At 40.6% G+C, this 22,111-nt stretch overlaps 1 protein-coding gene across 1 annotated transcript in view; it reads left to right on the top strand.

Annotated features, from left to right (window-relative positions):
* Positions 1-16,749, top strand: part of Opn5 (opsin 5) — a 47,565-nt gene extending 30,816 nt beyond the window's left edge. Inside the window, exon 7 of the mRNA XM_028766504.1 lies at positions 15,984-16,749. Within this exon, the coding sequence (XP_028622337.1) occupies positions 15,984-16,061 (78 nt within the window). The 3' untranslated portion in view covers positions 16,062-16,749. The remainder of the gene's footprint in view (positions 1-15,983) is intronic.
* Positions 16,750-22,111: the final 5,362 nt, after the last annotated feature.

The following is a 22,111-nucleotide window of genomic DNA, read 5'->3' on the forward strand; positions in this document are numbered from 1 at the left end:
TTCTTCTTCTTCTTCTTCTTCTTCTTCTTCTTCTTCTTCTTCTTCCTTTCTTAGTGTAGTGTCTGGGATGCTGTATCCGGGGTTTACTTAGGTGTCTGATCACAGGGATAGTGTAGGGCCATAGTTCTTTGGTAGGACTAGGTGCTTAGAACTCTTCTATGGTGGCTGAGGGTTGAGTTCTATGCTGATAGTGATGGGAAAGAGTCCTCAAGGGAAATCAGCTTTGTCTGAAACCCCTGAATGGTATTCTTGTATCTCTGAATTTGAATAAAAAATTGATTTCCATTGATGGCAGTTTTAATCACTTGGGTTTTTATTAGGTTCTGGCTACTTGTATGTAGTACAAGTATAGATAGGATAGGGCATTACCATCACCATTACATGAGGAAGGAATATAAGTGGAAGTTCTGTTTGTAAGTGATGTTTCTTTGTTTGTTCTTTGTGACCTTGGTTCTTCATTTTATTTCATCAAGTAGCCCTTGAAGCCCAAGGTTAAAGAGATACAAGTATAAATGAGAAGGAAGGATTTAAAAGTCAGACTTGTATCCTGTAAAAGCTAAGGAGAACAAGGCATGCAGATACTAGGTATAGATAAGCATTTGTTTCATCAATGTCTCTTTGATTTTCTCTCCTTGCCTGAGGAACAGACCCAAGCAGGTATCCTCCCTGTTCCCTCTCAGTCTACCATGAACACAGCCTTGCTCAGCAATCTTTTTTCTAGTCTTCTGAGAACAGCTAGCAAGAAGAGCCAGACTTGAGTGACTTCTCCTCTGTACTGGTGATCTATTTACTCCTTTCATGTATGCTGTTGGCTTGAGATAATTGTTAAGCAGATGTGACAAAGCAAACTGTGATTAAAGCAAAAAATAAAAAAATAAAAAAGGTTAACAGCTCTGCCTGGGACTTAGAGCAACTAAGTTAGGATTGAGGAAGGACACAATTGTCATGAGAAAGGAGAGGCAAGCTACTTATGGACAGATGTGTAGTAAGAGAGATGTGGGAAGAACCTTGATTGGGGGACACAGGTTTAGAGCACAGGGTCATACGGCCTGGGTTTGCAACCCTAATTCAGTGCTTTTGGCAGGCTTGCAAAAAGGGGAGAGGAAGCAATACCATCAAAGGGTTGCTGTGAAGTGTAGTGAATAAGAAAAATGCCATTCAGCACCCTGCCTGTCAGACAGGATCTACTATTAACATGTTAACTGTTGCTCTTATGATTAAAGTAAGGGGGTGATGCTTAGCAGAAAAGTGGGCAGCAGTTGTTCTGAAGAAACTGACCAGGAAGTTATGGTGTTTGTAATGTCTAGAACTACTAGCTACTAGTCTGGTGGCACCGTGGAGGGTGGATTCCTTTGCTTAGGAGGGAGGGTCATGGTTGTATATTCTCACACTTATTAGGGGCTTTGTAAAGAAATTATAACTTATGCGACCTTAGATGAAGGAGTAGCCGAGGCCATGGAAATGAAAATGTAGCTTTATAATGGGTTAAGAAATAGGAGCCCTTGGCAATTGATTGCACTGTGGTAGAAGAGTTAAGAAGGGCTTTGGGAAATCTGCTGGGGAAGTTGTGCAGGTAGAGATAAAGAGCTGATTTCAAAGGACCTGAAATGATAAAGGCACAGGAGGTGTCTTGAGGAGATGATCTTAGAGGATGGTGAAAGGGAAGATGGGAGAGACGACTCATGCTGGTGTAATCTAGCAGGGGAAGTTAACATTGACCTTTGCAGGAGTCCCTAAATGTAGAATGTACACTCTCATTTATTAACTAAATCGTGGACTTTAACACAGCTTTAAAAAGCACGTATAAAAAAGGATTGACATAGTGAGGAGGGAAAATAGAGTTTAAATATCTAGGAGCTTTGGGGGAAAGATCCTAGCATTGGTTTTCCCTACTAATATGAAACACAATCTAGATCCTCTGTGTTCGGCTTCCATAAGTTTTTGTGATACCCTCAGAGCTAGAAGGATCTAGAATTGTCATAAAGATTGATAGAGGAAAGAGTTGATCCCTGGGGTAGAATGCAGTAAGAAATAGGAGTTATTGAGGCTTGGCTCCATATACCCAGACTTTCTGTGACTTCCCCCTGAGCTGGTATTGCTTGCCCCAGAGCATCCTATAATGATTTAGGAAAACAAACAGTGCCTTACTAAACACTTCTCAAGTCCTCAATCCCAGATGCTTTTTGTGCTGGTAGTGTGCATGCCTGTGTGTTTAATAACAACTGAATCTTTGAACGTACTGCACATACTGTTTGGGCTCTTGGTAACTGGCTCAGTACTTGCCACTTGAATGATATTTGGAAGGTAAATGATTAGAATCAAGTGGGTAGCTATCAGGTTTTGGGAGACACCAGGAAAAAAAAGGGGTAGACTCTTAAACAGAAAATGTAAAAGCCCAGAAAACTGGTTTATTCATTATCACTATTGTTATTATTATTATTATTATTATTATTATTTATTCTTGCTAAGTATCCAACACTGTTTCTGATTCACCTCACACCTGTCTTGGATTAGAACTACAGGTATGTGCTATCATGTCCAGACAGTTCTTATTTTATATTACCTTCTTTCTACAGGCAGTCATTTAAATATAGCTCTCTCCATTACAATAAAATGAACAGATGAACTCATGAAAAGAGATTAAGAACTGAGATGGTCCATGAACTTGAAAATTTGCTTTTCAAAAATTGTAGTAAAATCCAAACAACAACAACAACAACAACAACAACAACAACAAAATCGATTATTTTGGGAGTAAGGGGTAGCAGGAATGTATTTTGGAGTAAATATCTGATCATTCACACGCAATTTTATTAAGAGTCAAATATTAAACTTACTTATAACTCAGTTGGTAACTAAATACTTGATTTCATTTAATTTTTTTTTCCTTGAAAAAATCGTGCTCTTGCCTTTGACCATCTATATTGACTTGAACCAGATTCTGAAGAGAAATTAAGTCAGGGCAAACAGGAGAGAAGACAGAGCTGAGGAGGATGGCAGAGAAAACGTGTCAGCAGGTACGGATAAAAAGGGTCTGTAAGGGCTAGAAGGTGCCAGTGTGACCATAGGTCCTATAAAAGAAAAGGCCAGTGAGACAGCGTTCGTTATCTTTGGATTCATAATTCATTTGGTGTGATGGAGCCAGGCCTCATTGTCCAGAGGAGCAAAGTGACGGCCCTTATTCATTCCTCCTTACTTTTGATAGTGCTATTCGTTGTGCATAATAATGGGGCCCAGTCTTGCCTCTCTTTAGCCATTCCTTCTACCTTCCCAATTGCTGGTTATCACTGTTTTACAGCCTGGTTTACTTTGATTTTAACTTTTACACACGAGAGATTATTTAACCTATTGAACTCATTGTCGTATACTCCAAGTATAGCTAGCTTGTTGCATGTGACAGAATATTAATTTTCTTTGTGGCTCAGTAATATTTCATGTGCACCACATGCCCCTTTCAGTACATTGTCTTTATCCATTCACCTGGCTACAGGTACCTATGATGCTTCCACATTAGGCAATTACAAACAGTTTGCGGGCTTCTTGTGAAAAGGTAGCAAAAGGCAAGAACTTCAAAAGTCATAGGGAGTTCAGTAAGAAAACACATTCAAAAGCATGGTCTCAGTTAGCACAAACAGCCTGAAACCTCAAGCTGTTAGTAGGTTCTACTGAAAAAACACTAGCTCACCACTGTGGTTATTGTGAACTTGAACATTTTTGCTTTTTAAAGATTGTATAACTTTCAACATGTATATTCAAGGGTCATAGTCATGTGTAGAATGCATTCTGGAAATCATTCTTCTGCACGGATTGGAATTAAAACAAGTGTGGGTATCTAAATGACCATTCTGAGTTTCTTTAAATATCCGTCCCTTATCTCCAATCTCCAGTCATCATGCCTCAAGTGCATTAGGAGATTTGGTGTGTGGGACAGAAAGTGACTGTGGTGAAAGTGTTGTCAGATGCAGAGATGAATGTTCTATGAATAGAACACTTTCTTTAGTGTGTTTTGTTAGGGCAAAGGGACAGTAAGGTGTCTTAGGAGGACCTTTGTGGAAGGCTGCAGGGAGTCTAGTTATCTCCTCATGGAGGCAGGGAAGGGGAAAGTGAATTGCATAAGTAAGCATTTCTTCATATACTGTTGTTAATAGGGATTATCTACTGCTCTGAGCTTGATGGTTGAGAAAAGATTCCCCCTGCCTTTATCCAAGATCTACTTCTTTATGTATTTTCTATTTTGAAAGGCTGTTCATGTCTAACGCCCTTCTGATCCACATACACACACTTCCACATGTACAAAATCTAACCTGTCAGAGGAAGAGTGAAGCACGCATCCATTTGGAAAAAAAGATGAATCAGGCTTTCCAGAAGATAGGTAGGGTTTACCCAAATTGTCCAGAATTAGCTCCAGAGCTATGTACTTTGACATTCTGTGCAGGTAGAGGCCTGGTTATGTTTCTAGAGAAAGGTGCCCATTAATCCATTCTGGGAATGTAGATTGTAACTCACTGCTTTAACGGCATTAGTCTCTGCTGCCGACCCTTGAAGATATTTCATCAACATGTGCATAGGTATAGTATCTGTCTGATGTCTCATGCTAGGGCATTATGAGTTTCCTGAAAAGCTGCTTTGATGCTATCTCTTGGGGAACAGAAATATGTAAATAATTCTGAAGATTAGGGCGTTTCTTTGCTGTCACAGGCAGGTGATAGAAGATGGAAAGGAGGGAACAATGGGCTCCATGTTCAGCAGTTCAGTGCCTTCATTTCATCCAGCACTGAAGGGATTTCATTTAACACAGCTCTTAGCTAACGGTTTATCAATCAATACATATAATTTTCAAGTAGTAGAAAACCATTCTGATCAGTGAGGCTACTGCTGCTGCTGCTGGTTCAGTGTCTCACAGAGAATTTCAGCTGAACTTCTGTGTGGCAAAGTGCTTAACATTATAGGAGAAGCTATGCGTTCCCAGATCCACCCCACTGCCTTTACTTCTGATGGCAGACGTGGATTAGAATTATGGGAAATATGGGGTAGTAAGCTCGAGGTGACAGCCTATGATATTGATTTCAGTGGGTACATATAGTCACTGTGCAGTCTCATGATGGCGGGAACACAATTATTATTATTATTTTTAAAAATAATGTATTTATTTTTTCTCAAATCGTAATTCATTCACACAGGGGTTATAAACACAGAAAGGCAGGATGTGGGGAAGGGGATGACACCAGAGCATGGGTGTTCAGGGGGAATACAGATATCTTTCAGAACCAGGGTTTGGCTGGGTGAAGGTTCAGGGGACAGGTCACTATGACTCTGCCTATGACTCACTTGTCCTTATCTAAGTTGGTATTGTCTGCCAAGGCTACCTATTTACAAGGTCTATGACTACTTGGGCTGGTAAATTTCCACAAAAGCTGCCTGTTTACAATAGCTTATAGCCAACTGTTTCAATGTTTTTCCACAGAGACCCAAGACTTGGTGTTAGTATACATGTATGACAAGTCTATTGCTGATTTTAGGCCTTCAGTGTGTAATCAGGGCTGTCCCTTACAGCTCCTCCCTTCTCTAAGTATAGAAGGGCTGTGGCAATACTAATCTTGTGAAGGCGAGGATAGAGGCCTGACCTCCAGTACTTGAAGGGGACCTTGTAATGGCTCTGGTCCCCCTGTCGTTGTCCAGTGAAGCATGAGGGCCATACCCATCCCGATGTCTTTTTCCTGGAGAGGGGATACTTTTGACATCAACCCCTATGCAGTCAGGCTTGTTCCTCAGGGAACTCAGAGAGATATTTTTAACTTTTATTTATATTCCCTTGCAGTGCTTAGCCTCGCAGCCTAAGCAAGAATTCAGATCGCCAGTCAGAGGGGGTTCTGGGTGGCCCCTCTCTGCTTGGTCTAGGGGCGGAAGTCCCCTCTTTTAGTTTGGGTGGAGATGGGTTTTGGGAACACCCTGTATAAAGTAACAACTTCATCTTGAGTCTCGTGGTCCTCCATAGCTAACTTATGATAATGTATCTGAACACAATTAAAGGTTGTATAAGAAGCTGAAGCTCAGGGTGTGCATCAAGCAGAAAATTTCTTCAAGGAAAATAATAACATCTACAAACTCAGCTCCTGCTGCGTTTTCATCTGTTGCAGAAGTCTGCAAAGCACAGCCCTCGGGCCAAATCTAACTCACTGCATATTTTCAGCAATTTCAAAATTGTATTGGCATGCATCCATTCATATCTATAGTGTTTGTCGACGCTTGTCCTTTTGAATAGTTGAGAGACTCTATGTTGCAACAAGTTTTTAACTCCCCAATCTTTATCGTTGATTTTATAGAATATGTACTTTCTGCCTTGTAGAAAATATTTTTCCAAATCATCTTCATTGTCTTAATAACCTCAGAGGATGTTCTTTGCTCTTGATTAGAAGGTAGATGTGGCCTGCGCACTGAATAGCTAGGCTTCCCCTCTCTCAGTCAAACTGTGACACACTACACTCTGCTCCATGATTGACAAAGATTTATTCTGCACTGAGATTTTCTTCTCTCCCCTTGCTTGCTTTAAAATATTCATCAGTTTCCCTGATGGTACTTTTCTCTATACACTTTAATTCCAAATGCAATGGCAAATAAGAGCTGACTCCCATTCCTTTTAAAGTTCTAACTCTAATAATCAAGCTCTAAACATATGGGGGTAAGGAATCAGTTATATAAGGCTGCAGTCACAGCTAAGAATGGATTCAGGTAGACAACAGTTATTGAGTGCTTTTGTAGAGAACGTGGGCAAAAAACCAAGTGTGCTTTAAAAAAAAAAAGGATCATGGTGTGGCAGAACAAGCATGAGTAAGTGGATAGCTACATTGCATCACGGGAGATGCTATGATCAACATTACCAAGATGTCTTTAAGAATATAAAAGCATTGGTTATCCTAAGCCACATGGTATGGGCAGGGGATGGGACGCAGGGATGATCGTGGAAGAGGACGTCTCAGGTAAGAGTTGTTCAGTAGTAGTCTTTGGGAGAGTAGTAAAGTGTTTTATAAGGATGTGCATACCACTTACTCTAGAACAGAGTTTTCTGAGGTACTGATGAGTTGGGTAGGATCAGAGGTAAGGGTCATGAAGGTCTTTAAACACAATGCCACTGAGGTCAAAAGCTCCCCTCATTTCTAGTTCAAGTAGGAAAGCATGAGTTCTTAGTATATATAAGGTATTTTTATATTTCCATTTTAGATGACAGACATATTGGTCCTTGTTCTGTCTCAAGTAAAGCCCAATCTCAGAATTGCCCACAATACTTATTTAACGTTTGACTTGCCTGGCCTCATTCCACACTCTAGGGACTGGTGTCTGTGTGTCTATATTCAAGAGAATGTCCCAGCTAATTCTCCTACAGTCTATGATTTAAAATCATTGCTGTCAGGTAAGGGCTGACGAAGGCCCCAATCATTGTGCCTGGTATATAGAGGTAGGATCATTGAAAATTAGAACTGTTTTGGAAATAAAAATGAACAAGTACTGGTATTTAAGTGGGTTGAAGCCTAGGAATCAGAAGAAATAGGATGTGTTATTTAAAAACTCCAGGCTTTGATTATGGATACAAAGTAGAATTTCTTCCCTTCTCAATCAGAACCTTGCCTGTTTCAATTCATGGACTCGCTCAAGAGCTTCCCTTCTGTTCACCCTGAAATGAAATATGCCAGTTAGTTTGGAAACAAATGTCCAGTTCATTTCCCCAGAATTCAAAGCCATGTCCAGAACAGTAGGCTGCAATGTGTATTTATACACACTTGCTGTCAAGAGTCTGATACACAAGATGGCCTGTTCTCAAAACCAATGTAGCAAATGTGACATGGAATCTGGCAAAGGATTAATTCAGATTAATTAGTAAATCTGTTGTTTGGGCAGATTGTCTATTAGAGAGCCATCAGGAAGACCTGTTTCAGAATTACCATCATAAAGATGACTGCTCCCCCAACCCCCGGAAAGTGTTATTTGACTTTTTTTTCCAAGTAATCACTTCATATGTTTGTTGATGAAATGAAATATTTAGACTTCACAGTGCCACAACTTCACTGTTATTAAAAGTGGGACAAGAGGCCCCCCATATGTGCTTAAAGGACAAGCACAAGGGCACAGCTATCTTTTGACTTCTGAACTCACAAGAGAATAACACAGAGATTGTTCTAACTCCAGCACAGTCTTAAGCAACAGGAATATTGGAATGAACATTGTTAAAGCATTTATCAAAATTAGGTCCCAACTCTGGTTCGTTTTATCACCTTGGTCCATTAGCAACTGGTCTATATTATTAAGACGATGTGAGTCTAATACTCAAGATTCATATTCTTTAACAAGAAAGGCTGAATTGGGGAATGAAGAGAGCTGGCCTTCAAAGAGGAAGTGTGGCTTTTTCAGAATATTAAAGAGTAAATTAAACTTCTACCATAGGCAGAGGGACAGAAACTTGTCCCAGAGAGGCTTGACCAGAGGCTGGAGAACTCATTGTACTTAATGGATTCATGGGCAGGTAGAACAACAGATGGTTCAGGTGACCACAGAGGAGGTTTAGGACAAATCCGTAGTCTACTCTAAAAACGACCAACTTCATTCCTGTCAAAAGAAAAGGAGCCTGAAGTATAACTGATGTCATTGGAAGGCTAAGAAAGGGAGTTGGGTGAAGGCATGTGAGGAACAGTCTGAAGACTAAGGGGCAAAGGGGAAGTTATGAGAGAAACTGTTCTTGAGAAGTGGGTCCCCACACAGTCTGTATCCTTTAGGAATATATATGGAGCATTTATGGTGGCATTTAACTTTTTGCTTTCTGCTGAAGCCTAATTTTTGCTTTCACAAAATGGATAATTAACTTGCCCATTTAAAAGGGCACAACTTAAATACTTACACTCTACCTAGTATATGCAGAGAAGGTTGCTTACAAATGTTAGTTTTCTGATTCCTAATCTCTATCCTATTCCACCTATTAGAAGAAAGAAATTAATGAACAATATAAAACAGTGGGATTGCCTAGCACCATCAGAGTCCACTATTTTATTTTACAAAAGGGACAGTGTTACTGAATGCTAGATGCCCACTCTTCTATGGCTGGCAATGCACACCCATGCCTAGTGAATAAGGACCCACATTTTTGCCAAATTAGTTTGCAAAAGCTCAGTTGGAAAGCCCGACTAAGGGTGTCAGGCTGTGTGTCCATCTGGGGCAGTTTCAGGCCACATCTGGTATATGACTTGTTTTTATCATACATACATGGGTGTGAATCGGTGAAAATGTATTTTTGTGACTGGAAGTGCAGCGTGGGTTCATGCAGGTAGAAGTGTTACTTATGGAAGTTGAATTACTTGCTTTTAAGATCCCCGAGGATATGTCTTTGGAGAATTTGCAGTCAAAGCAGGTCAACCTGAATATGAATTCATGTATTGTGCTATTGGCAAGCCATTATTCCCATGATGCAATACAACAGGTGGTTTTGTTGTTGTTGTTCAGTAAACTAGAACAAACGGATCTCCCTTAATTTTAGAGGTAACTCTAAGAAAGTCATTGTGCCTGGCTGGGGATGAGGGGGAACAGGGACTTTAGAGAGAGGAATCAAACTGAAGTGCCATGTAAATTTTGATTGGATTATAAACACAAACTCGATGAATGGGAATGGCCTTCTGGGAGACTGTGAAACTGGCCAGTTGGGAAATCACTAATGCAGGAGCACAAACCTTGGTGACAGGCAGGTCAGCGAATGCACTGAAGTCAGTTTAAGCCTTAAGATACATGATTCACATACGCAAGTATGTTGATTGCTCACAATTAGAAACAATGTGGTATGATTTGGAACAAAAGAGTGGTTAGGGAGAATTTGTCCAAAAGACCAAAAGTAATCTCTGTTTGCTGATTTCACTTTTAGTAGCAAAGATAATTCTGATAAAGAACTAGCACCTTGGCAAGGGAAATGGATTCTGGTCCAGATGAAAGCGCCTTAGGATTCCCTGGGAGTGGACACCTGGACCTCCCCAAAGACTGTTGCAGTTAGAATGAAGACTAGACACAGGTTTTCAATTCAAGTTCACTATTGCACACGTGCTGTTGTTATGTTCAGTTGTTATGTTCTGTTAAACTTTACTTGACTTTGACTATAGTCGTGTATCTGTCAGGCTGGTAAGAGAGAAGACTTAAGTTGAAGATGCCATTTATGACCCAGGTTTAAAATGTAAAACGCTTTCACAGAAAGGTTCAAATCATGACTAGTGATGCTCCCAGACCTCCACACACCCGATCTAGACCATTCTCGAATGCTATCAGCAAGGTTTTAAACTGTGAGAAGAGTTCATCCCCAAGTTCACTAAAGAAGCAAAGCATTTTTCTTTGCTTCACTAGACATTCCAGGGATGAACAGGAATGAGAAGGAATTCCAGGGCCGGAGCCATTTTTCTTAGATTTGTTGTGTATATTAAAAGATAGTCTGTGGCCGGTGAGATGGCTCAGAGGCTAATGGTGCCTCCAACCAAGGCTGCTCAGCTGAGTTTGATTCTCAGGATCCATACTATGGAAGGAGAGAACTGACTCAGGCAAGCTTTCCTCTGCCCTCTATTTGTATGCCATGTGACCTGTGTGTCACGCCCCAACTCTGTCTCAAACACACAAACTAACTAAATAAAATGTAATACATACTCTAAAGAAAGTTACAGTTTATCTATGTACACAAACATTTTTTTCTTGGTTTATTTAATGTGTTTTCTAAGATGTCCATGGAATTTTTAACACATGCACAAAAGAGGCTGCATAGTGTAAATAAATAGTGTAATGAGATATTTTGTTTTCATTATGCAGCTTGTGAGCGCACATAACCTTTCTTCTTTCATGAGCCTGGCTAGAGGGCAAGTAGAAACAGGAACTTCCCAGGAAGGAAAACAAATCAAAGCACCTCGAAATTCAGTGAATTAGAAACAAAACTAGATGCACCCAGCCATTTTTTTCCTCTGTTCTCATCTCTTCATAATTTAAAAATGTTTCCAAATTAAATTTCTTTGTGTTTCAAGGTGGGGAGCACAGGGCCATGGTGTGCATGATAACTCACAGGGGTTGGTTCTCCACTTCCTCCACGAAGGTCTCTGGGATTGAACCCAGGTTGTCAGGCTTTGTCAGGTACCTTCATCTGCTGAATCCCTTTGCTGGCCCTCTTTCTCATATTTTGAGGAGCTTAATATCATAGTGTAATAAAGATCTGATTGGTGAGAACAATATTCCTCAAAGCATGACCCCTTCAAGTCTTGTTCTGCCAAGCTTCTGCAGGAAGAAGACTTTTTAATCTTCAAACCCATCATGCAAAGAATAGATAACGTGCCTCTAGATTGAAGAGTTGGCCTGTACACTAATGGTTCTGAGCACACTGATGGTCTCCACATAGGACTTTATCAATTTCTAAACTTAATTGATTCTGGATATTCTTATTGCTGGGAGGTTCTAATCTTGCCAAACAGAAGCCATGTGAAGAGATAATATTTATACCATTGAGTAGGCACCCACAGTGTGCTGGATTCAATGTTAAATCCTCTTCTATGGGCTAGTTTCTACATTTAATTATTACTTATGATAGTCAAATTCATTGACATTTACTCATGAACCTATCACCCCATTTCAGAAGAGGAAATGGAAACCCAGAAAATGCTTCTGTAGCATGTGGACTTGTGCAGGGCTTTCTGAGGGCCTTTGGCACCTGCTGAACCTGAGTTCTCAACTACCACACTGCATGTGACAGGAAGTTAATATCAGCTGGTGACCTGAGGGACCTCTGGAGGTTCTGACATGCTTTAGGTTTCTTGTATTGACAAGGTACAACAAAAAACATTAGGCCACAGCCACTAGGATTTCATTTAACAGTGCTGTTTCCCATTTCTAACATACAGTGTGCTCTTGTTAAAGCTCCTTGTTCTAAGTCAGCTTTCTAATGCCTTGTGAAAAGGGGAGGAAGGACAGACATCATCCTGTTCAGCAGCCAAGGCAGAGAATGTGCATGCCCTACCCAAGGTCATGTGGGACTGGAATTAGAACCTGTTATGTCTGGGGAAAGTTTCTTTTGGATGCATAGTAAGTACTCTGTTCATAAGTAGAATGGACTCCCATACCTGTGAAGTTCTAGCTGATAGGATGGGAAAGTCTGAGCGATATGGTGTGGAGATGATAATGTTGTTCGAACCCATTCAACAGAGGTAAATGTTCTACTGGGACTGCTTTTCTCAGCATCTCTTAGAAGCAGGAGCTCATACTTTCAATAGCATTTAAGGAAATCTGTAGATAACCTGTTTATGCAGAATCTACCAGTGGCTAATTAATGGAATTATTCATAAAGTAATTTGGAAAGCAGAATAGAATTATGAACGAGACATGTGTCACCCTTATTATTCCGTCTTCAATGTCACTAGACAGAATTTTAGTTATATTACTCAATGAGTACAAACCTATGCAAAAACTTAGAAGTATGCAATTCTGGTCAATGCCTCATGGGAAGTAGAACAGTTGTATACTAGCCACAGAGAACTAAGCAACAACAAAACAGAGCTTTTGCAGCAAACCAGACCAAAACCAAACCAAAATCTCCAAAACCCTCTCATTCACTGGGCTGACCCATATCTGCATGGAGATAAGGAATATTTGGCGGCAGGCAGGATGGCTGCTAAGAATGAACCTTATCAGTTCATTCAAGTAGGTCAAGGTAAGCAGTGTGATTTTTTTTCTCCTCACCTGCTATAATTATCAAAGGTAATTCAGTCAGCTTTAGTCAGTCAGCTTTAGTGTTGTATTTATCTGGGCCATAAAATTATATAATAAGCAATCATTCATTGCAGGTGATTAAAAGGGAACATCTCTAGGTAGATTAGAAGAGAAAAAGTACAGACTGAAGCATCTTGATCCAATTATATTGTATCTACTCTCGTAATTCGGAGAGGCATGAAAGTATAGCTTGATCTTTAAAAGATGCTGCCAACAAAGTACAACAGATAGCACCGATTCTGCTGAGAGGTCTCCAGAGCTGAGGACTTGCGCAGTGAATCCTTTCTCGAATAACTCAATCTTTTTGAACCTTGGTGTGCTTATCTGAAAATTGGGCTATAACCCTTAAATTACTTTTTGGTGATTAAATGACATAACACATGGAGCTGCTAAGTCCTACATGTACTCTATAAATGGAATCAATGAAGCCAGAGCAGAGGAATAGTCACAAGTACCTTCTCCTAAGACTTAGTGAACAGCACATCAAGGCAGCAATGGAACTGGAGACGACACCACGAATCCAGGCTTTCCCTCTTCTAGGACTCTGGAATTAAATTGTGTGTTTTATAAACTGCCCTTCAAATGTCTATCATCACACAATACTATTATTGAGAGAAAAAGAGTATAAGAGGGAAACCCCCATACACCATTCACACAAACACTACACTAATACACACACCACCCTCACATATAGTCATTCCTCACACACAAATAAATTTAAAAAAAAAGAGGAAGAGGGAATATACTTCCAAATCAAAGGGGAATGCATGAATGGAAGTCTGGGGACACAGGAGGAGAGAGTGTGTAAGGGTGCAGCTTATAGTTTGTTGGACAGATGGGCAGAAAAAAATCTAAGCTGAAGTGCTTGACACTGTGAGGTAGAGTGCGTCAGGTAGGAGTTCTTCCTTGTTGTATTAAATATTTAATCTCAATCCCAACTTTGATTATTCAGTTCCCAGATAGAATACACATAACCTTTATATTTATAATAAGACTTTAATGCACCAGAGCTGGGCAGATATCTATCCACTAAGCTATTATGCCTATTTCTCTGACAATATCCCATGATAATAACTTGTCATGTTCCATCTGGGCTGCTCTTAACTCTTAATTGGCCAGTTCTCATGGCCATGTTTTTTTTAAGTCACCTACTCCATGGTGTTTTCTCCTCTCTTCTCTTCCTATCTCCCTTGCAGTCTCCTGCCTCAGACCCCAAGCCTGGGAATCAAAACTCTACTTATTTCTCTTTTATAGGCTATAGGCTGTAGGCATCTTTATTCACCAATCAGGGATAACGTAGGGAGCAAGGTTACATAGCATCACTTAGGCCTATGTGAGAATCTTTTCATCCCCAGGGGCAACCAGGGCCAATATTTAGCTTTTACAATACACAGCAACAGACCAAACCTCAACACTCCCACATCTGAAGATGAGCTTTGTTGTTCTCTGTTTCATAATTTCCAGGTGTTATCATCATACTCTTCTGGCTTGTGATTTGAGAATTTCTGAATGTCCAAATGCAGCATTACTACTCACTTACTTCAGTGTAAGCCTTATAAAGATTCCCAATATTTTGAGTGATGAATGGAACTCTTGTTGGAAACCTATTCCTTCTATATTGAAGGTTGTTATAATGTCAAAAGGAGAGCAAACGCAGATTGCAAGACTTCACTTTAAGGAGGCCAAGAGTGCTTCAAAAATATCAGGGAGAATTTTTAAACATTTTGTTAGTCATAAGACTTTATTGGCACAAATACAACAATATGGTGAATGTAGAAAAGTAAAAAGAATCTGTCATTCCCCCTCACTATTACCTTGGTATGAGTAGAACTATATTTATCTTTCATACAATATCTTACCTCACTACAAGAAAATGACTTTAAAGAGGCAAAACATCAAATGAAACCAGGGAATCCCAAAAATGTTTCAGACTTTTCATCATTAGGGACAACCAGTGTTTGGTAGAATCAGGATAGAAGAGCCCAGATTGAAGGCTTAGAGGTAGAATCTAGGGGAGGTCACCAGAAGGTACTGAGAAGAGCATATTTGCAAGATATTTCTAGAACAACCATATTCACAGGCTCCTAGATGCTAGATAATCAACTTTCTCCCTGTAGCAATCCCCATTCCCCTAATCAAGCTTGGTAGACATGGCAAATCAATTACTTATTATCACATACCATTAGCTCTTATCAGCAGAGTATATTTAATAGGTACTTTTGAGGGAGGAGAGTAAGGAAATCAAGAGAAAGAAACGTGATTCTGCTGTCAGAACATAGAGAGGGTCAAGGACGTGGGGTTAGATAAACAGCAACGTAAGGAGTAGAGTGAATTGAGAACACTGTATGCTTGCTGATATGGTCTTCCCTCTGTGGAAGGATAGGGAGGGGTGTCTCGAAAAGCTCCGTCTGAAGAGGTGATCTTGCTTCAGATAGGTTTCTGCTTCTGCTTGGTGAGTGGAGCATAGGGAAAGTCTGGGTTAGAATCTCCAACTTTAAATCCACTGGAGGAAGTTATTGGTTTTCAATCTTTTTAGGAGTGGCATTTTCTTTACATCAAGTGCACTGTCTAAATTGTGAAAGGATAAGTAATGCTTTCATAAATGAACAGTATGCTTCTACTTCGTGGGAGAATTATAGGAAAAATCTATTTCTCTATCATCTCTATCCATCCATGTCCTTATCACTCATTCCTCTATTTAAGTACTTGCATATATATGTATATCTTTGCATACATACATATGAGTACTTAATCCATCTCTCATCTAAAGTAAATTTTAAAGATATATGGTAATAATTGTACTATATTTAAGGTTTTCTGAAAAATTGGCTGTATTCTCGTGGTCACTGGTTTTATTTCAAAAGCAGCAGAATGTCTACTCATTTTCTAGAGAGGCATAACACAGAATGAACATAGTTCATTCTGGTTTTAAGTTCAGCTGAGTTCAGATTCTATCCTTGAAGTTCTTCCTTTTCCATTGGGCTTCACCTTTAGTATCTTCCTGGAGTGTCCTAAGGTAAGCATTCAACATTTCTGCTCCAGTAATCTTCGTTGAAATGTGGGCAAATCCATACAGATCCAATCTGGCTTCAGAGAATATGGGTCAGGGGTTGTAGACTATCTACAGTGTTCTTAGTCTGTGCCTAGTACTGGGAAGCTGGTGAAGACCGCCTGACATTAGCAGATGTGCACCTCAAAAATGTTGTTGTTCTCTCAAACAGAGCAGTTCCAGATTTACTAGTGCCCATGTTATGGATGGAGAGAGTCACAGTAATGATGGTGACTGTGGCAAGAAATAAGCATCTGTGTTCTGAGGCCGAGAAACCCCGCACCTGTCCATCAGGGCTTCAGAAATAAGTGGCCAGCTTCAATATACTCTTTGAAATGCTGAAAAAAAAGCCGTAGTGTATTCTTTGCATTTGTTTTTAAGTTTGAGAAACTATGTGGTCGCCATTGACTGCGGTATTGATATTGAAGTTTAGTCGCAAGTACATAGCATGCGAAGTGTCCACTCTTTAGGATTTATAGATGATTAACGTGGTCTAAGAGGAAAAGCACATCCTAAGCTTGGGAAGTGCATCATCCCCTAAGCTTTCTATTCACTGCGATAGTAATGGAGCCTACTGATGCATTTATGACTGAGACATGCCTTCGGAACTCTGTCAACCACTTCTTATCCATGGTTAGAATTCTGAACATTCACTTGGGAAGCTTCTAACAGCGTACTCTGTCAAAGTCAACCTGTACATAGTATTTGTAAGTACTCTCTATGAGAACATTCAGAAGATGTTTTAGTGTTCGACTCATTCGTTTTGTCCCAATTGTGTGTTGAACTGAAGAACAGTTTGTTGACTGTACTAGGAAAGGACGGATTAGTACTTTTCTTCTCTGTCTGTCTCTCTTTGCACACTGAAATAATTTTCTTTTGAAGCCATAGCTGCTATTCATGTACTACTTTTTTTTTAAATAAAGAAAATATATTGCACCAACATTCTGAACCATCCTTGTTTTGTTGGCATTGCTGAATCAGTAACATTGTGTAGCTCTGACAGGACTAAAATAAAGGTACTTACACTAAGGGAACCAGCCAAATTGCACAGACTGGTAATTTTCCATTTGTCCATAATGGTGATTTATGTTAAAAATCACAGAGCTTAGGAAAAAATGACCAGTGGTTGGGAATATTTCTTTTTTAGTTTATTCTTTTTTCCTCTTTTTTGAAAATAACTTTTCTCTCATATAATATATACTAAGAGAAAACAAAGCCTAGTACATTAAAATAGGACAAAACAAACAGGAAGAAAAGAGCCCAAGAAAAGGTACAAGAAACAGACAGAGATGCAGAGACTCATTTGCTCACATAATTCCACAATAAAACTAAACTAAACTGGAAGGACCTGGAGGGTAAAAAGAGAGACAAAAATATATAAATAAACATATAAATAAAAAACAAAATAAAAATAAACAAAACAGATCAAAATCCACCAACCAACCAAAATCCCCAAAACCATGACATGGTATTATGAGACAAGGAACCTTGAATTACTCTGTTGACTTAGATTCTGTTGGCTGTCTAGATGACCCTCAAGGAACAGCAAGGTCCTTTCTTTCTCTGGCTGGGTAACCCTCCTAATAGCTTTTTTGATCCTTGTGTGTGCCGTTGATGAAAAAAGCACCCTGGTGACCCAATCAGCACTCTAGCAGGGGACCAAATTATCAGAGAACCTCTGTGAGGGACACTTCATATCCAAACTGTAACATAAGGTAACATAAGAGAAGGCCAGAGAGAAGAAAGATCTTGACAATTTGTATGAAATATCATCCTGAGTGAGGTAACCCAGTCACAAAAGAGCACACATGGTATGAACTCACCGATAAGTGGATATTAGCCCAAAAGCTCAGAATACCCAAGATTCAACTCACAGACTATGTGAAGCTCAAGAAGAAGGAAGACTAAAGAGTGGGTGCTTTGGTCCTTCATAGAAGAGGGACAAAATACTCACAGGGGTGGGGGGATACGGAGACAAAGTGTGGAGCAGAGACAGAAGGAAAAGCCATCTAGAGACTGCCCCACCTGGGTATCCATGCCATATACAGACACCAAACCCAGACACTGTTGTGGATGCCAAGAAGTGCTTGCTGACAGGAGCCTGATATAGCTGTCTCCTGAGAGGCGCTGCCAGAGCTTGGCAAATACAGAGGGAAATAGATGCATGTAGACAACCACTGGGCTGAGCATGGGGTCCCCAGTGGAGGAGTTAGAGAAAGGATTGAAGGAGCTGAAGGGGTTTGCAACCAACCAGACTCCCCAGAGCTCCCAGGCACTGATCCACCAACCAAATGTACACATGGCTCCAGCCACATATGTATCACAGGATTGCCTTGTCACGTATCAGTGGATGGAGAGGCCCTTGGTCCTGAAGCCTCGATGCCCCAGTATAGGGGAATGCCAAGGTGAGAGGGTGGGAGAGGGTGGGTGAGTGAGGGAGCACCCTCATAGAAACAAGGGGAGGGTTACCACATGTTTCTCCTTGCCACGGCCTCCAAATTTCTGAGATGGCAGCTGGCTGCTGCCAAACCTGCCCAGCACTTCCAAATTTCTACAGCTACCTGGGGTGCACTCTCTCAAACCCAGATTACCTTTCCCTGGATTCAGTTGAATTGCCTCGAGATGGAAAACACCACACAACCTTAGTTTAGAATCAATGGATAACACACTCGTTGGGCTTGGAATCTAGAATCCTAAAGTCACCAACTATTCTGTTAGAAATCTTCCAGTGGCAGATCCTGGCAGATTCCATCACTTGAACTAACAGCCCCAGCCTACATTCTGGTTCCTTGTTCTAGCCATCCAAAAAGAAGTTTCTCTCTCCTGAGTTCCCTCTTCCTTATCTGACCTGGACGCCCCCTGCCTCCTCCTCGCCTAGTGATTGGCTTCTTGTCATCTTTGTTATTTAATTAATTAGGGGAAAATTCCATTACACCAGGGTTTGTAGTTGGGGTGGTGTTGCTGTCCCTCCACTAGAAATCTTTTCTGGTTAGAGGAGATGACCATTTAAACTCCACATTCCTCATTGCTAGTACTGTTAGCTAGGGTGACCCTCATAGATTCCTAGGAATTTCCATTGTCCTAGCTTTCTAGGTCATGCCAGATAAACCAGACATCAACAAATCCCCCAACCCAGAAACCTCCTATCCCATCCCCCCTCCTTCTGCTTCTATGAGGATGTGCCCCTAGCCAATTACCCACTCACTCCTCCCCACCCTCAAATTCCTCCACACTGGGGCATCCAGCCTTCACAGGACCAAGGACTTCCTCTTCCACCTATGCCAGACTAGGCCATCTTCCCCTAAATATACAGCTGTAGTCATGAGTCCCTCCCTATGTGCTCCCAGGCTGGTGGTTTAGGCCCTGGGAGCCCTGGTTGGTTAGTATTGTTGCTGTCTCCACGGGGCCTCGAAACCCTTTAGCTCCTTCAGTCTTCTCTCTAACTTCTCCATTGGGAATCCCATGATCAGTTCTATGGTAAGCTGTGAGCACCAGCCTCTGTATAAGTCAGGCTCTGGCAGACTTCTAAGGAGAAAGCTGTATCAGTCTCCTGTCAGCATGTACTTCCTGGCATCAGTGTCTGCCTTTGGTGACTGCACATAGGATGGATACCTAGGTGGAACAATCTGGGGGTCATCGCCTCCTTCCGCTTCTGTCCCACACTTTGTATGTATATTTGCTCAAAGACTGTGATCTTATGTGATGTCATTCATGTGTTGTTGCAAGCTCCACTACAGTCCCTTGGCCAGCACAAAGTCCTATGACCCAATCCAACTGAGATAAGGTATAGAAAAGTGAGTCTACCTGAAAACCCAAGAAGAAGAAGGAGGAGGAGGAAGAAAAGGAGGAGGAGGAAGAGGAAGAGGAGGAGGAGGAGGAGGAAGAGGAGGAGGAGGAGGAGGAGGAGGAGGAGGAGGAGGAGAACATAGGATACTGTTTTTCTGATTTATTGGTAACAATGAGGATGTTAACTCCAAAGATTAGTTTTAAATTTCTTATTAAAATGTAAAAGGGGAATGAATTACTATCCCTTCCTTCCTTCCTTCCTTCCTTCCTTCCTTCCTTCCTTCCTTCCTTCCTTCCTTCCTTCCTTCCCTCCCTCCCTCCCTCCCTCCCTCCCTCCCTCCCTCCCTCCCTCCTTCCTTCCTTCCTTCCTTCCTTCCTTCCTTCCTTCCTTCCTCCCTTCTTTTCTTTTCTTTCTTTCTGATCTCCTTTCTAAGGAGATCAGAAAAGGGCATCAGATATGGAACTGAAGATGGCTATTTTTGAGCCTCCCAGTTTGGGTGCTGGAAGCTCAATTCTGGTCCTGTATAAGAGCAATACGGCTCTTAACTGTGGAGCCATCTCTCCAGCCCACAGTAAGTATTAATAGTGGTTCTTCTTTCTCTTCTTTTCATCCTCTTTCTTTAAAGATTTATTTGTTTCCTTTTTTATGTCTGTGTGTTTGCTGGAATACAGGAGTTCTCACAGGACAGAGGGTGTTGGATCATATGGAACTGAAGTTCTATGAGGTTGTGAGCAGAGATTTGGGTCCTCAGAACCAAATCCATGTCCCTTGTGAGAGCAGTGAGTCATCTCTCCAGGCCTCACTATGTTGCAAAGTATGAATTACAAAAATATCAAATATGGCCGTCAAAGGACCTCAGGGTTGGCTGTCCTCTGCCTCCTTGTGGGTTTCTGTGACCCAACTAAGGTGTCAGTTCATACAAACTATCTCTACCTGCTGAGCCATCAGTCTTTCATTAAGTTCTTACTATACACTAAGAATCCACAATGCTCATCCAGTGCTTTCTTTAATGGCCTTATGGTATTAGATAAATTTGCTTACTATCCCTGCATAACAGAAGATCAGAAATCCAATCAAGAACTTCTTGGTGTCAGTAACCTGCTGCTGGAGCCTGGGCTCTTACTTAGCATATCGTACCATACCGTACCGTACCGTACCGTACCGTACCGTACCATACCATACCATACCATATTGCTTCCTCCACAACATCTTTCTTTTATATATCTGCTTGAGGTGACTCTTGGTCTTGACTCAGAGCAGGTGCTCTGCCCATCTGTGTGTGATCTCACGATGAACAGGGAGTGGGAAAATACCTACCTCCTACTTTCTTGGCATTTCAAACCAAATTTGGTAACAGATCTGTTAAATCCAGTACAATATTCTTGTCATTTAAGCATGATACTTTTTTTTTCTGGTGGTTGTGGGGGGAGATAGGTGGGTAATATGTTCATATAATTTAGCTTTTAAAAGAGGAAAGAATGCAGATTGGAAAACCCACCAACCTTTTATATACTTCTCCATGTATTTTGTGACAGGAAACAATCATTTTCTTGTTATTACTTATACACAAGGTCCACAGTTGTTTTCTAGAAGCTTGCTTGGTAGTACCTTAAAGTTAGTATTTAAATGAATACCTTAGTTATTGGCTATGGTGTTTTGTTGGCAGTTGTAATTTGAGTATTATGGTAAAGACAGAGATTGATAGTATCCTCATGACCATGTCAGAATGAAGTTGCTACTAAAAACTGAAACTGTGGTCATTGACACAAAATTCAAGAGTTCTTATTTTAGACCTGCTTTTATTTAGATACTGGGTCTGCCAACACTCCTCCTAGAAGTTTCTTAGATCATAGCTCCAAATAATAACTAATATTCACTACAACATCGTTAGAAGGAATTATACTTACACAAAAAATTTATGAAGCTACTTTACATGATATTTTAAATGTATAATCATTCGGCAGCTAATGTTCTGAGTTTTAATGCTGAATTATAAGCCAACACCACAGGTTTAAGTAGTTAATTGTCAAATGTTTTTATAGTGTTCATGTCATGATATGTAAACTGGAGAACAGAAAAAAAATAGTCCAAAATAAGTCAAAGGTTAGGGTTTTTTCCTATGAGGTCTAATGCTGTCTGGATAACATATTCTCTCTCAGCTGATACCCTGCATTCTTTCACCTGTGATGCAGTCATTTTGAATGGTTAACATAAAATCATCCTCAATGTTCAGAATGGTTGAACTAAGTAACTCAGGTCACTTCCAAAGTTCTGTCACATCCTTGGATGTTGGAGTGTTGAAAGGATAAGACATCAAGTACATTCTTCTTAAGAACACACCTTGAAAGTCTCACATAGCATCCACTTACAAGTTACTTGCCAGAGCTTAGTCATGTGATTTCATCTAATTACACTGATGACTAAGAAAAGTGCTTTCTGTATTTGGAGGACATGATTTTCTTTTTTATAGCTAGTATGCAGAGTTAAATCAATAAGAGGAAAGAAAGAGACAA

Source organism: Grammomys surdaster, unplaced genomic scaffold (genome assembly GCF_004785775.1).
Source record: "Grammomys surdaster isolate TR1022 unplaced genomic scaffold, NIH_TR_1.0 169, whole genome shotgun sequence".
Classification (NCBI taxonomy): Eukaryota; Metazoa; Chordata; class Mammalia; order Rodentia; family Muridae; genus Grammomys; species Grammomys surdaster.